The 15,740-nt window shown below is 40.8% G+C and overlaps 3 protein-coding genes across 4 annotated transcripts in view; 1 reads left to right on the top strand and 2 right to left on the bottom strand.

Annotated features, from left to right (window-relative positions):
- The window catches only part of LOC129328233 (PDZ domain-containing protein GIPC1), a 116,297-nt gene extending 108,212 nt beyond the window's left edge, over positions 1-8,085 (bottom strand). Inside the window, exon 1 of the mRNA XM_054977160.1 lies at positions 8,014-8,085. The gene's annotated coding sequence lies outside the window, so the exon portion shown is untranslated. The remainder of the gene's footprint in view (positions 1-8,013) is intronic.
- The window catches only part of LOC129328232 (dnaJ homolog subfamily B member 1-like), a 67,674-nt gene extending 59,387 nt beyond the window's left edge, over positions 1-8,287 (bottom strand). Inside the window, exon 1 of the mRNA XM_054977157.1 lies at positions 8,014-8,287. The gene's annotated coding sequence lies outside the window, so the exon portion shown is untranslated. The remainder of the gene's footprint in view (positions 1-8,013) is intronic.
- LOC129328231 (very-long-chain enoyl-CoA reductase) overlaps positions 1-15,740 on the top strand; it is a 48,418-nt gene that overhangs the window by 13,079 nt on the left and 19,599 nt on the right. The window contains exon 2 of one of the 2 annotated variants that reach the window (XM_054977153.1): positions 12,549-12,599. In XM_054977153.1, the coding sequence (XP_054833128.1) occupies positions 12,549-12,599 (51 nt within the window). Of the gene's footprint in view, positions 1-12,134; positions 12,600-15,740 lie in introns of those variants that run through there. The other variant, XM_054977152.1, reaches the window with a different exon arrangement.

Genomic DNA, 15,740 nt, shown 5'->3' with positions numbered 1-15,740 from the left:
GGAGCTGGAGCTGAGAGTAGTGGCTTACCCAAGGCCACCTGTTGAGCTCATGGCAGTAATGGGATTCAAACCAGCACAGTACTGATTCTCAGTCCAGCCACTTAACCACTATGCTACATGTGTCCATCAGCATTCAGAGGTATCTATGTCATGGCTTCAGAGGAAATGAATTAGATGGTTTAATAGTAATGAGATGTTCATGTAATTGGACTTATATAAGGTAGCCATACCCTAAAACCCCTGAATCTCTCACATTTGGGTTATGTGAGGCTATCTTATCTTTCTGAAAGCGTTTTGGTGATAATCTTAGAAATTGTATTTTGTCTTTTACATTTATTCATTTAAAACACTTTTGTGTTGCCTTTCCATCCAAATAGAGCAACTAAAGTGGCAAAAATCTGAACATCAAACAGCATTTAAAATAATATATAAAATTCAATAAAAGCATATAAGCTCACAACATCAAAACCAGGAAGGAGAGTCAATGGCTGTTACTGGTGGTATGCCAAGTGAAACAAAAAGTCTTCACTCACTGGTGGAAGACATCAGTAAAGTAAAACAGACAAAATATTGCTAGAGAGGGAGTTCCAAAGTTAGATGACAAAGGCACCCAAATCAGGGCATCTCAAGGATGACTGGAGTGATGGTTAGGCTCACGTGGAAAAGGGTGGTCCCTAAGGCCACGTAGGGTTTTAAAGGTGAATACCAGCACCTTGAATTGAGCCCAGAAGCAAATTAGTAGCTAGTACAGATGGAACAAGAGTGGATTAGTATGGTCCCGATGACCCATTCCAATCAACATTCTGGCTGCAGCATTCTATACCAATTATAATTTCTGGACAGTCTTAAATGCCAACCCCATGTAGAACACATTGCAGTGATCTAATCAAGATGTTACCAGGGTATGCACCACAGCGGCAAGATCTTTCCTGCCCATGAAGGGCCACAGCTGGCTCACCAGTTGAAGCTGGTGCAAAGGCACGTCTGGCCACCATTGCCGTTTGTTTATCAAACAGGAGACTTAGGTCCAGCAGAACCCCTCAAGTTATGAACCTGCTTCTTTAGGACCGAGCAGGAGTTATCCCAAATCTTGGTTCAAACCTTCCCCCCACCAATCACACCTCCATTTTGTTATGATTAAGTTTCAGTTTGTTAGCCCTCATCCATTCCAAAACTGCCTGCATGCTGTTCATAGCTTTCACAGCCTTCCAGGAATCTGTTGGGAATGCAACAGGATAGATAAAATAATTTTATATGTATGCTTTTCTGTTCCTAATTTCATTGAAATATCCTAGTGGTTTTTGAATCATTGTGATTCTTTTATATTCATTTCAAGAGTGATTAAACTCTTGAGATTAGTTATTCGTTCTTAAAAGAGAACATTGAGTGATTTTTGGCTGGAGTACAAGGTTTTCACTTAACCTCTGAAATAAATCAACTTCTGACCTCTCTTCGGTCAGAGGGCTTATTAACTGTCAGAGGTAGATTATAAGAGAATAATTATCTAAACCAGTCCTGTGGTTTAGTGGTTAATGTCTTGCTTTGGAACAGACACCAAGACTCTTGGTTTCCACGTGTGTTTTGAAGATAATGCTTCTCCCACAGGTGGAATAATACTCTGCCTCAGTTCCCTTTATAAAAATCCCCTCCTGAACGATTCCATTCCACACATTCTGTACACGAAAGTGTGAGAGCCTTTCTAACTTCGTTGGGCCAGGAAAGTTATGGCTTGGAAGGTTATTGCAACTCTTTCTTTGTAACTTGCAGTACTCTCATATTGATTCTTAGAAGAGCTGTAGGGTGTAAAAGATTTCTTCATTTCACAACCTAGGATGCTGTTTCTCAAACTTCTGATAGTTGGGACACCGTGTTTTTCTCAGATGGAATTGCACTTCATTCTTGCATCTGAAGAGATTAGACGGAGGCAAGCCTAAAACAGTGGCTCATACAAAAAGGCAGTAGATCTGGTAATTCTGGTTGTTAATTCTAGCACATCTCTGCATTGGATGACTTTGCGTAATTCAGTTGCTTCTGATGCTGAGAGACATCAGAAACTACCTTCCCAGAGGCTGATTGGAAAGAGGTTTGGCAGTGTCCAGAGCCTTGAATAATTCATTTCTTTCAACCAAAACTGGAGGTGTTCTCAATTTTGTGTCCTGTTTGGGAATTACTGGTCTGTACCTAGAGCTTTAATCTACCATACTGCTGTGGGATATTTCTTGAGCCTGCATGGAACAGATCTGTGTTACACTTCTACCATGCTTGTCATCCTATAGACCACTAGAAGGATTTGCATTTCACTTGTTGCTCAGTGCCTGAGGATCCACAGAGCTCAGTCCACTTGCTGTAGCTCCATTTGAGTAGCTCTTGTGCTACAAATGATAACCTAGTCGCCTAGTATCTGATTTTGATATGGAATTTTCTTCTTTCTCTATGACAAAGAAAAAAAGCTGTAAACTCCCTGTGAGCTTGTTGAAGGATTCATTGAAATATGGGACTATGGTGCTAGGGAGTACCCTCAAATCATAGCTGATTTATGGCAACCCCTGGTGGGGTTTTCATGGCAAAGAGACTAACAGAGGTGTTTGCCATTGCCCGCTTCTGCAACCCTGGTCTTCATTGGAGGTCTCCCATCCAATTACTAACCAAGGCTGGCCCTGCTTAGCTTCTGAGATCTGACAAGATCAGGCTCACCTGGGCTATCCAGTTGATTAATAATTGAGTACGCTCATTTTGCTTTGTGTAAGGAATACTCTTGTTTTGAAGAAGTGGAGCAAAATTCGATACACTGTGTTTCATGTGTATTGGATTGGTGTGAAAGTTTGGGAACATTATTAGCCTAGCTGCATAGGATCTGATTTTTCTGTGAGGTGTTCCTTCTCAGCTAGGGCAGTAGTTTAAGTGACCCAGCCACATGGTTCTAAGAGAGAGATTAGTGAGATTGGTCCTTATCCTTGGACTGGGTTATTTAAAACTTTTCCTAAGCCACAGGGCAACTAGCCACGAAAAAGTAACTCAGATGAAAACATCTAAAATTGTGCTGTGAAAGAAGGATACATTTCCCAATGTATCTCATTATCCCTGTACTAATTTAAAGCGTTGAAGAATTCTGAAGAAATCTTTAGCATATTTTATGTATTTTGACTTTGTGCATAGGAAAAAATGTCATTTTTTTTTAAATTGGGCAGAGCCTTATTTAGTCTGCCTTGGGTGAACTGATGTTAATTTGGAAATAGTTGGCATGCAAATTCAGCCAGTCGTACACATTTTGCAATCTCTTTGTACAAGAATGTTGTAATATTTATCTTTTTTAAAAAAGGTTTTAAATGCCTGATGCAACAGGAATATTTCTCTTTGGAAATATCAGTGGGGTAAAAGTTTGCTAGGGCAGGGCTACCTTTTATCTAGAGCTTAATGGAAGAACAGTTTTTTACCCCCAGTTCTACCATTCATCTTGCTTTGAGTACTTAATGCAGCCATTAATTTGTAAGTAGAAAAGCTGGGCGTTGTGTTTCAGGTAAAACTTTGTTTTTGTGTTGTATACTCTTTCAGAGGCACCCTTAATGTGCAAAGTAATTATGATGTTAGCCCATGTTAGGTCGGCTTCATGCATAGTCCCTTGGTCCTTTCCGCTGTGTAGGTTTTAAGTGAACACTAGAGGGTACTGTTACCTTAAGTTTTCGGTAATCCTTAACTTGTTCTAATTTTGGTCTGGATGTTTTTTTTTTCCTTCAGTGGCTTAGTCTGGTACTTAGCAGCAGCAGCAGCCCTGTTGCAGATGGAGATAGTCTCCACACATGTATGTAAACTGAAGAGATTAGAGATCTTAAGTTTCAGGCACGGTGTATCTAGCTGTCTGTACTTCTTAGAGTCTGCCACTTGTTGATGTTCAGCCATTCTTGCCAGTGGGGGGTGATGCAACCTCTTTTGAGTGTATATTTCCCCATACTGGTAATAGTTTGCAGATATGTCAATGCAGCTTTTGTTTCACTTGTCATCCTGCTTTTGTTTGTGTCTGTGGGCAAAACTAAAAACTTTCTGGTCTACATTTGGGGGGATCTGAACAATATAAATACTTACCTCTTGCTACTAAGTAGTAGAATTTTCTATTATTAAACCTGCTAATCTTTAATTGCATTTCTTTGTACTTCATACTTTCTCTTTTCTCGTTGGAATTCTGTAGTAGCTCATCCTTACTTTACTGCACTCATCTGAAAGATGCCAAACACTTTACAGGGACTTTTTGGCATCTTGCCTTGATACTTTCCCATTTCCAGCTTGGAGGATCATCACTAACTTATTTCCACATCTTCGCTATTCATCTATATTGTTCTATGCTGACTACTTTGATTAGATTTTCCAGGCTTCTCCAAGCCAGCTTGTCTCTCATGTTTCACCATTTGAGTGATTGTGTAGTTTGTGATGGTAAAGTTACATTGAGATAGTTTAATTTATATATGTAGCAGTACCTTAAGATACTGGAACATACAAAGCTTGTTTTTTTATGGACAGCATAGGAGATATTTTTGTACACGGTGAGATTAGATTCCAAATACAAACATCAGGTATGAAGTGTTTCCCTCAGGGACAGAGCTATTACAACCTGCCCTAACCCTCCCTGCATCCTCCCTGCAGCAGGTGTCTGCTGGAAGAAAAGAAGGGAGTGCCTGCTTGCCTTTTTGGTGAGAGACTGCATTTCCATCAAGGACAGAGCTGTTACCATCAGCTCTGTCCCTTTCCCTACCTTGAGGATTAGTTTGATGGGAAGTTTTTTTGTTTTGTAACTTGTATATAATTTTTTTGTAGAACTGATGGTTTTCTATTGTTCTTTTTGGTATTGTAAGGCTCTTTGAGTCTGTACTCAGTAAAGGAAAGTACCTAAATAAAACGTGCATATATTTGGTGCATATCCTTTTGTTGTGTGAATGGTGATCAAGAAAGGTTTGTTCTCTTGTTTGTGTGTAGTTCAAATGTGTACACACACACTCTTCACATTTTGTACATATGTGAATTTTATACTTAATTTGATATGTAAGTACAAGAATATCTTTTTTACTGAGATAGCCCTGTGATCTGTAGAGAAATCCTCTGCATTTTTATAACACTTTGCCTCTTAAATACTGTTCAAAGGCAGTTGGTGGTTATAAGAGCTATGCTGTTGATCTTTTCTGCTGTAAACCCCCCCCCCCCCAATAGCGTCTTCTGTTTTGTGGAATATTATTTTTGCAGCATACCAATTAGGTGCAACTACTTATGCTAGAAAAAGTGGTTCTCATTTGAAATGCTCATCCTCCCTCACTTGCTCACATTGTGGGGGCAAGATAGTTACTCAGTTTCCTGAAGGACTGCTTTGGGATCCAGGTGGAGATGGAAACTGACAAAGTTTCCTTTGTTGCTGTGCTCCTTTCCTTGTTTATTGCAGATAGTGAGCCTTGACAGTAAGACTTTTAGATCACTTGCAACTGGAGAGGATAGGAGAAGATTGTTGTTGTGTAAGAATGTCACGCTTTTGAGCCATGTAGGCAGAAAGGTAATAGACACTATAATCAAAATCAGCAGTTGTCTTATTTCAGGTCAATAGTATCCATTCTTTGAGTTGGTGAGAGGGGCCAAGAGGAAAGAGTTAAATGCTACCTGTTCTGCATATCTGGAGAGTTGCCTTTAAAGCAGCAGGAAAAAAACTTAACTGCCAGGCCTCTAGAGCATGATCCCTAAGCATGATTTTTTGAACAGTGTACAAAAAAATAGTACCATAGTGCCAAGCTGATATATGGATGTAGGCGACTTTAGTTTCCTTAGAGCTCAGAGTAAAATTTGGAAGAGCCCACCTCTGTTTTTAAGAAGATAATTTCACAATGGATTGTGTGGGCTGCTTTGCTTTTTCAGGATATACCTTTACCTGAGAAGAGCTATCTTGATCATCAAGTAGAGAAATCTAACACTGCTTACTTTGGGTTTTAATCCCATGAACTGGGAGCAGAGTTAATTTGTTCCGGCCCACTAGCAGTCCCTTACAAATATCCAAAAAGCCACTGTTGGAAATTGAGGGAACTTTGTGGACAAAATGTCACAAACACCAGGGACTTATAGTAAGATAGGGGAATTAGGCAAAATTTCCCCCCTTCCTTCCTTCTGATGAGGTTGAAAAAATGTGGTGGTGCAAAATTTTCTGTTGATTCAAAATGAGGGGCAATTTTGCCTATTCTCCCCTTGTCTCTGCAACCTGTTGCTGGTGCAAGCAGCTTTTGCTCATCAGTCAATATCTTGAGTATTTGAAGTAGATTAATGCACGGTTTTGTGATGAAGACCTGTCACTTCAATCAAAAATAAATTGGTACAAAACTATCAGATAAAATTGCTTTTTAGGCATGACCTTCCTCATCTCCTGTGCCTTAGTTGTTTAGAGAGTCAAAAACAGTAGGGAATTGATATGAGACAGGTTGAAGTTTTTAATATTTTCAATCAGTGGGCATTAAAGGACACTGTAACACATTCCTGCACTGTCTTTGATTGCATGCAAAGACGAAAAGGGGGAAAAGGACATAATTTCCCTTTCCCTCCTTTATAGTCTCCTTGCTCTGCAAAAAACAGAGCAGCTGCATATGTGTGTGTATAAGAGTTTTTGTAGTTGTATGGAGTCTGAATAACTGCTGGTCAGTTATACTACTGCCTCTGTAGCAGAGCACTTGTTGCCATATGTCCAGTGCAGAGCTTCTGGCCTCAGCCCATGGGCTATTTGACAATATTAAACCTTCAAAACTTTTTGTCTAATCTGTGTACACACATGCACATGCACACGCGCACACACAGAACATGTTTGAGCTCTACATTGCCGTAGGCAATTGGCAAATTGGTATACTATTGGTATAGCCTTCAAAGTACTTGTGCAAGCTGGAATCCCCAAAAGAGGGGTAATAAGTTGTTAAGGTTACTCCAAAATTATGTGGGTTTTGGCTTAGACGTATAATTCTGTCAGCTGCTACATTTTCTGCCAGTCTCTTTTTGGCGGGGGGGGGGGGGGTGGCGGGATGCAACATGTGTTTCTGTTAGAGCTAGGTAGGCTTCCTTCTAGGGTGTTATATCTTCTGAATTCTATATAGGGAGTATGGCATATGACCGTAAATTGCTTGGATCAAGCTGGTCCAAGTCTCTAAAGAACTGCAGATAACCCAAAGTTTAAACAGAGCAGAAAGGCAGTTTCATTGTCCCAAAGATGTGATAAGCTTAGGCTAACTTAATTTAACTGACTTTTCGTCTCGCAAGTCCACACAAAACAGGAGAGCTTGTAAATCTGTATAGCTTTCCTAGACAGGTTGAATACAATCTTAGTGACTAGATTGCCTTGAGCACATTGTGTCCATTCAGGGGAGGGATGGCTTACCAATGGAACAAAACTCAAAAGACATTGCAACAGATCCTTGAGGTAGTTGGCAGTTTATTATAATAATCAATTTTTAAAATTCTTGGCATTTTAAAATTCAATTTTTAACATTCTAGGGAGTATGCTAAATGACATGAATTGTTTTGACCTAATGGCTTGAATCTTTAGAGAATTTGAAAAATGTCCTTTCTCTGCACACATCTGCTTAGCTTTTTTAACTGTATTTTTATCTGAAAACTGAGTGGATTCTTAATCTTTCCTTGCTTGCAAGACCTATTGCATAAAGAATTGGTGGAAAGTGTTGTCAAGTTGCAGGCGACTTACTGTGACCCTGTAGGTTTTTCAGTGCAACAGAATTCAGAGGTGGTTTGCCATTGGCAACCTCTGCATAACAACCCTGGATTCGTTGGTGGTCTCCCATCTAAATACTGACCACAGGCGACCCTGCTTAGCTTCTGATATCTGACAAGATTGGACTAGCCTGAGCTATCCAGCTCAGGGAATTGTATAAAGTACTGTGATTGCAATAGTGTATAATATAAACCAGCCTATCTGACATTGACAGATGGTATTGCTCTGTATACTCCTACCCCTAAGTAGCACATTATTACTCACCAGAGTCTGTTGCTTACCTCTTTATATTGGGAGGAGGGACAGTCTGCCTTCATTCTTTGATTAGATCTTGAATTGTGTGCCGTCCATGCTATCCTAGCAAATCCATTTGTTTCCCCGTTGTTATTTCCCTGCAGTCTTGGACATCTTGTTTCTTCTCTGGATTACTATGCTTACCTGTAATAGCCACTGTAGCCCTGTCTCCCGGTGCAACCAATTATAGGCCACAACAACTTAATATGGTCAGTATGATCTGTGTGCTGTTTCCCTTGGAAGCGAGTCTTTGTTCTAGAAGCTCTGAGGCATGTGAGTGACTGTTCCAGCCTCTGAGGCTCAGTTCTATTAATACTTCTGTTTGGAGCTGGTCCTTGCTCTCTGCTGGCAGTGCTGAACAGGCTCCAAATTCTTGCTGCCCCACTCGAGACAACCATATGTTGTGCTTTGCTTCTTTGTGACCATGTACTTCCAAGCAAGTGTGAACCATGTGGAAGAAAATTTGGCCTTTCTTTGTAGGAAAAAAGTTTACAGGAGATCGTAATATAAAAAGCTTCACTATTTTGAATCCAGAATGCTGTGAACCTCTAGATGTTACAGAATCAAACAACCTCCAAACCTAGTTTCAGTGGTCAGTTTTGGAAGCATAGAAAGTACAGATCATTAATACTGTATTCTAGTTGTTGGCTATAAAGTCATCTCCAGGCAGATGAGAAATAAGCTGATCATGTGTCAGTTGCAAAGAACCCCTTGTGTCATCAAGCCACAAATGTCGTTGTACTTGCTTCCTAGCCAGTTCTGCATGTAGCTCCTCAGTTTTGCTTTCCACACTCTCTGCCCTCTTTCCTTACCTAGTGTATCTTGATGTTATTGACTAATTGCTGTGATGCCACAAAAGATTGATCTGGGCATGTGAATGCTTTTAAGTGGCCATTGGAAAAGCCTGAATCTGGATCTTGAAGTCCATGAACATCCTATGCAAAACTAAAACCTTCTCAGCTTGGGCATTATTGTATTTCAAATGAAATCGCAGCTATAGATCGGTTGAATTGTATTGGATTATGGCCAGATGAAGCTGGCTGCTTACGAAGGTAGGGTGGCCATTGCTATTCCTGAATTCCAGTTGGGGCAGAATGCTGCAGCTTGGTTATTATTGGGAGCTAGGAGGAACATGAAAATTACTTCCATTCTGCAGTCACTCCATTGGCCACTTGATCATTTATTGGGCAAAAGTCAAGGTATTTGCATACAAAGCTCTGCTCAGCCTTGGTCCTTCATATTTACTGGACGGTCTTTCTCCCTGTGTTCCACCACAGCAGCTTTGCTCATTCGACCAGGGCCTCCAGCAGGTGCCACCTTGCACGTGGGCAAAATCAACAGCTGCCTGTGCATGTGCATTCTCTGTGGTGGCCCCCACCTTATGGAATGGCCTACCTGAAGAGGTCAGGAAAGCTTCCACTCCTCCTGGCTTTCCTCAAACTATACAAACCTGAATTTATTCAGGATGGCTTCTTATTCAGATAGGAAAATGTTTCTGTAAGGAAGTGGTCTCAAAAAGATGCAACAGTAAAGGGATAGGGAGGGATTATAGATTTTACTACTATTGCTGTAAGCATGATCCTAGTGGATAGTTCCTATATTGTTTAATATGTCAGACTTAGCATTGCTTATGCTCTGTTTCAGCATTTCTTCAACTCTGTATTGGATTTCTGCTGGTTTTAAATCTTTGCAGATTTGCATGTATATACCTATTGCATTGTTTGTTGAAATGTCTTTGATCTTGACTCTGCTGACTTATACTGTGTAATCCGCGTTGAGTCTGTGAAAAAGGCAGACTATAAATAATGTTAATAAATAAATATAAAATAAATAAAATTTGCCTGCCTAGATTTGTGAATCTAGTTTTATTTTTCACCCCTATTCCATTTTGTTCCATTGCATTTCTAAAGATTGACTGACTCCGTGGAAGAAAAATTCATTTTAAACTTACTATCTGCTCCATTCATTTTGCTGTTTAGCTTGGCTATATTACAGTAAATTTTATAACTAAATGTGAACTTCTAGGATTGTTCTCTAAAATTAACAGTTTAAGTATTAATTCCTCTAAAAGTAAATGATTGGTAATCTCTCAGGGCTGGGCAGACAACAAACCATTATTTGTTGCCTTAACCTTGGTTAAAGTTCCAAACATACACTGAAATGGCTTTTGGCTGCTGAAAGGACATGTAGGAAGGCATCAGCACAAATCAGTGATATAGGGGCTACAGTAGTAGGCTAGGATTGGAATGAGCTGGATTCAAATCCCTCCTTAGCTTTGAAGCTTGGTGACTCTCCCAAGTTACCTAGTATCTCTCATCTTAACCTACATCAGATGGTTATGAGGATAAAATTCAGGAGGGGCAAACCCATGTATGATGCTCCTTGAAGGAGGATGGCATAAAACTATGATGGGCATTGTTTCTAACCTTGCTAGGGAAGTCAAAGAATTGCATTAAGCATGGTTTAAGTACAAATGTGGCTAAGGGCCAAAATACACAATATGTCTGACATGAGTTGAGTCACAATTGCATGATCCAACTGATGGTCAGACATACATTAGGGGAACTCATTTTAAACAGCCTTGTTCACTCAGTGCTATGAAGGAACACGTTGAGGAGGGAAAGAAGCTTACAGTTTCCCTCCTGTGCCATTTAGCAGTAGGAGGCTTTCTGTAGGGCAGTGTAGCCAGAGAAAAAGGGAGGAATGCCCCTGGTGTAGGAAGGAAACTGGAAGCTCCTCCCCCATTGCAGATCTCCCTCACAATACTGAGTGAATGAGTGCTGTTTAACGTAAGTTCCCCTGATGTACATCTGACTGTAAGTCAGGTTTCATACCCGTACCTCAACTCGTGTTGGGCGTATCACATATTCTGGCCCTAACCCACTGACTTCAGCCTTCGGTCTCACATTCTGGTTTGTGGCTAATCCTTAATCATCATATAGAAATTAAGAATATTGCAGAATCAGACCAAGGGCTCTAGCATGTTGTTTCTAACAATGACCAGTCTTATGCATCTGGGAAACCTACAGGCAGAGAATGAAGGCATCCATCTTCCTCTGTTGTATATATACACACAAACACCCCCCACCATCTGAACTGTGGATTTTGAGTTTAACCATCATGCTAGTAGTAGTGTTTTTATTTGTTCAGTCCATGGGCTGTAATAAAATGAGGTCAAATTTTAGACATATTAAAGGAATGCTGCTACACATTTTTAATTATACTAAATAGAATCTGTGTAGGCTGGCAGACTCCTCGAGTGTTGTCTGCAAGAATGAATCTAAAACCAGTAAGAAGAAAGCCTTAGAATGCTGTCCATGTACTTTAATATGGATTTTTGCAGGCAAAGATTAAAGGGAGGAGGGAAGCTGGAAATGTCTGTTGAAACAGATGAGTGGATAACCACATCAACAGCATACTACGCTTGGTTCTTTGGGTGTGTGCTATAATTCAGTAGGTGTAGACTTGGGTAACTTTTCATAGGATTGCACGATTTGCTTGTAGTTACTTTGCACCACCCCCACATTTAACCAGGAATTACATACTATTGCATATTATTGTAAGAAAAATAATTTTCACAAAGCTCTGAATTTATTGACTGTAACATTTAAATCACATTTGATTCATCCCCCCCCCCCACACCAAATATTTCAGTTCAGGTATTAACATGGGGTTAAAATCAACATGGGGGACTTTTAAAATCTTCTTTGCCAAAATATATGTTCGTAAAATATATCAAATCAGAACCGACTCTTATCATATTGGATCCATAATTTTCTGGAAAACTTACATCACTGTCCATAAAGCAGAGGCTCTCTGGCCTCCTTTATTGTGAGGGATATGGTTGGAAGGGTTCTGCTAGCCTCTGAAACCTGCTCTCAGCACCTTGGAATGCTGGAGCTGAATGGTGGAGGAGGCTTCCTGTGTGTCTGAAACACTGAAGGGAGATGTCCCTAGATACGTGCTTTTATAGAGAGCTTGTGAAGCACTGGATGGCACTAATTGGTTTGGGTGATATCTTTAAAAACTCATTGGTATGGCTTGCCTGCTGGGAGATTGCTTGCAAGGAGTCCTCTGCTGGGCACAGTTTTATATTTAGCTGGGAACAGTAGTGGTTCAGCTCCCCAAGCTATCACCTTACGCCTTGGAACACAACCTGCCGAAGAGACTAGAAGGGAACCCCTTCTATGTGCTGCGCTGGATCCTGCTGGAGAAGCTGAGCCTGGAGAGTTTGCCTCAGGAATTATTTTTCAGATTGCAAGACAAGTAGCTCCTCTTGAGAGGCTGCCTCCGCTGCTGAGCAGGAGCGGCCCGTGTGCGGAGCTGGAATACAGTGGGCAAAACTCTGGTTGTGATCCCAGCCTCGCCACTGGGGGATTTTCCTGCAGTGGGAAGAGGCATGGATGGGAGTTTGGTGTCGGTAGAGGGGGGTCAGCCCCCTCAAAGGAATGTTAATGGTGTAGGTTCCAAGGGCTCTATCAAGTCTACTAAGAAATCTAAAAAAGTTGTTCTTTTTTTTGAGGTGGAGATCCTCGATGCCAAGACTCGGGAGAAGCTGTGCTTCCTGGACAAGGTGAGGACTTTAATCTGAGGGGAAGGGAAGGAGGGTGGGGCTGACCTTTTGCTAAATGTTAAATAATTTTTTTTACTTAAAAAGGAAAACTTTGTATTCTGAGAATTAAGCAGGTGTTGGGAAACTTGTTTTAATAATGACAATACTATAGGCCTGTATTTTGAATTAGAGTATAATGGTTAGTTTGGCTGTCTTTATTTATAATTAAGAATCCTTGCTGTTACTTCAAATAGCTATGCACTTGTGTGCACGAGAGGCAGTCAACATCATGCCTTGAAGATCAGTTGCACAAGATATTGTCTCTAGGTCTTCCTGAAGACCCAGCAGTAAAAATATTTTACTGCAATTACACCTGCTTCCAAAAAGGGATAGTCTAATGGCACTTCGTTTCTCTCTTCATGCTTCCCAGTGTATTGAATGGTAGAATTTTCACTTCAACCAGATAAGGTGACAGAAGCCCACATTATTAATATCCAGTTTCAAGACTGGCTTGAAAATCATAACGTTTAGTGTCATGATAAATTTGAGGCACTTCTATTTGCCTTGGGGTTATGTATAGCACACTTTTCCCGCCAGTTTTCTCCACAGCCGGAAAGAGGGTTCCAGGTTAAATTGTGGGAATTCTTGAGCTGGGTGCATTAAGCATCTTCTAAGCTAGCTCTAATGTCAAATGCTTCTCTTGAGCATTCTTATATCCTTGACTGTGAGGTGCCTTGAGCATATAATACAGCTACTGCTCTCATGGAAGAGCTTAGAGGTTTTTTCAAGTGGGCAGAACGTGTGAAACCCTCATATGCAAATGTTCACACCTTTAAATCCTCACTGACAGCAGCTGCTGGGAGATAAATTTCCCTTGTTGTTGGAAGGGCAGAGCCCTAAATGTCTCCTTTGAAAGTTGTTCTTCTAGTAAATGACAATTGTTTATTTTTGTGTTTGCATAGCTGACACTTGCTTGATTGTTCCTATCTCAGGGGAAAGAATTCCATCAGTTCAACAAGTTTTCCCATTGCTGATAAATACCAGTCTTTCATGCAGGAGTAAAAAAAGAACCCCTTTGAATGAACAGAAGAAATCTTATGTTTTATGTGACCAAATATTTAATGTATAAGCCTCTGCAATATGTTAAATTAAGGAGTAGTTTTGTGATAAACAAAAGCAAAACAGCCAGACTCATAGTTTATTTTATTCTGTTTCAAAGTTAAAATAAAAAAGAGAACCATATCTTGACAAATCAGTCATTCTTGAGATATTCTGGAAAGCTAGTGTAATGTTCTTTTGCATGCTTGCATGCACGCACAACTTTTAAGAAGGCTGCAGCATACCAAGTCATAACTAAAAAACTAGAATGAAAATGAAACCAGATTATAGTGTGCTGGAAGTAAAGTGCAATAGGAACCATGATGTATAATGCCCAAAGTTGTTTGTAGAACAAGTAAGTTTGAGTTTAGTGCACAAAAGCAGCAGGCTTTGCCTCATGCTACAGAGAATTGCAGTTGCCGCTCAGAGGTGCTAGCCAATCTGATTTGAGGGAGAATTTCTAGCCCTTATTATGGCCAACAGTTTTTCCTTTTCCTGCACAAAGTAGTGGGGAGTAGAGAGATTCCTTTAAAATGGAGATGAATCGAGAAGATCAGAATAGTCTTTTTCATTGTCCTTCCCATTTCAATCTGTGAATAACTAGGAAGTATGAAGAGGAGAGCATAGGAAAAGTATTTATTCTCCTGTCCTGTCATTCATGCCTATAGTGCATCAACTGTGGGCCTTTTCACACTGCTTACCTTCACTCGCAATGACCCGGAACATCGTGCAAAAACCATGGAAGATAGCATTTTCTCACGCGAGATTTGCGTGAGAAAACGCGATCTTCTGCGTTTTTTGCACGATGTTCTGGGTCGTTGCGAGTTAAGGTAAGCAATGTGAAAAAGTCCTGTATTCGTTTAGGTAGAGGACATAGTGCCTATGTCTGCTTAAATCCTGTGGTCATTGTAAACCCTTTCAGATAAATGAGCAACCTGCTCTGAGTGTGGAAGATACAAGACTAAAAATAGAGAAGTGACCAAAATCACTACAAAAGGTGACCTACAAAGGAACAATCGCTGCTGAGTTCCATGTGTTCATTACAGCCTATCAGGATGTTTAGCAGCAGCAACACTGTATTGCCCAGTTCTACCTAACTGAGAAGTAGGCACAGAATGCACAGCTCAGATTGCTGGAGAAAGGATAGCTTGGACTGTTTCCTTCTAGGATTAATCAACCAATGATGGGACTGTTGAGCAATAAGGCTCTGGACTTATGTTCCTGTAATTAATTCCTTGGCTTCAGTGCCACTGTTTCTCCACCATTTGAGTCTCTTTGCCATTCTGCGAACTTGGCAGTAGGTTTGCATGTGTGGCCCACACAGGCGTATGAAATGCCCATGGAGGTGCTAAGTGTCTTGTCATGTGAGAAGGATCTTATTTGTGTCAGGTTGCATTGCTGACTTGTAAATTTCTTTAACTTGGCTCTTCTGTTCCCACACAGGCTTTTGGCTTGGCCAGTCTGTTGTCAATAGCACTGCCTGCTATACTCCTAAGATATCCTGTACAATCTAAATAGTGGCTATCATTAACCTCAGTGCTCCACTGACTTTATTTATTCAGTTCTGGTAGGTTTGTGCTAGATCTTAGAAGAGTCCTTGTAAGGGAGAAGAGAACCACACCTCCCCACTGGGGAGCTGGCCTTCAGCTGCCTTAGACACCCTACACCAGCACCTGCTTGGGTTGGCTGTGATGGTTATGACACACCCTTCTGAAATATCAGCATCTCCTCCTTCACCTCTTTCAATTCCTAGGATGCCAGGGGCATTCTGTACAAGAAGGGTAGAGGAACAGCATGTTTGTTTTTAGATTCCTTCCTGGGGTAGGAGAGGAGAAATGAAGAGCGGCAGAGCATGAGAAGATACAGAGGACTTTGTCTTGAAAGTAATAAGTTTATATGGTTGTTGTGGATTTTCCAGGCTGTATCGCCCTGGTCTTGGCATTGTAGTTCCTGACGTTTCGCCAGCAGCTGTGACTGGTATCTTCAGAGGTGTAGCACCAAAAGACACAGATCTTTCAGTGTGACACTGAGGTGCTACACCTCTGAAGATGCCAGTCACAGCTT

This window comes from Eublepharis macularius, chromosome 4, assembly GCF_028583425.1.
Source record: "Eublepharis macularius isolate TG4126 chromosome 4, MPM_Emac_v1.0, whole genome shotgun sequence".
NCBI lineage: Eukaryota > Metazoa > Chordata > Lepidosauria > Squamata > Eublepharidae > Eublepharis > Eublepharis macularius.
The sequence above is the reverse complement of the archived record's forward strand: the minus strand, read 5'-3'. Positions and strand labels throughout refer to the sequence as shown.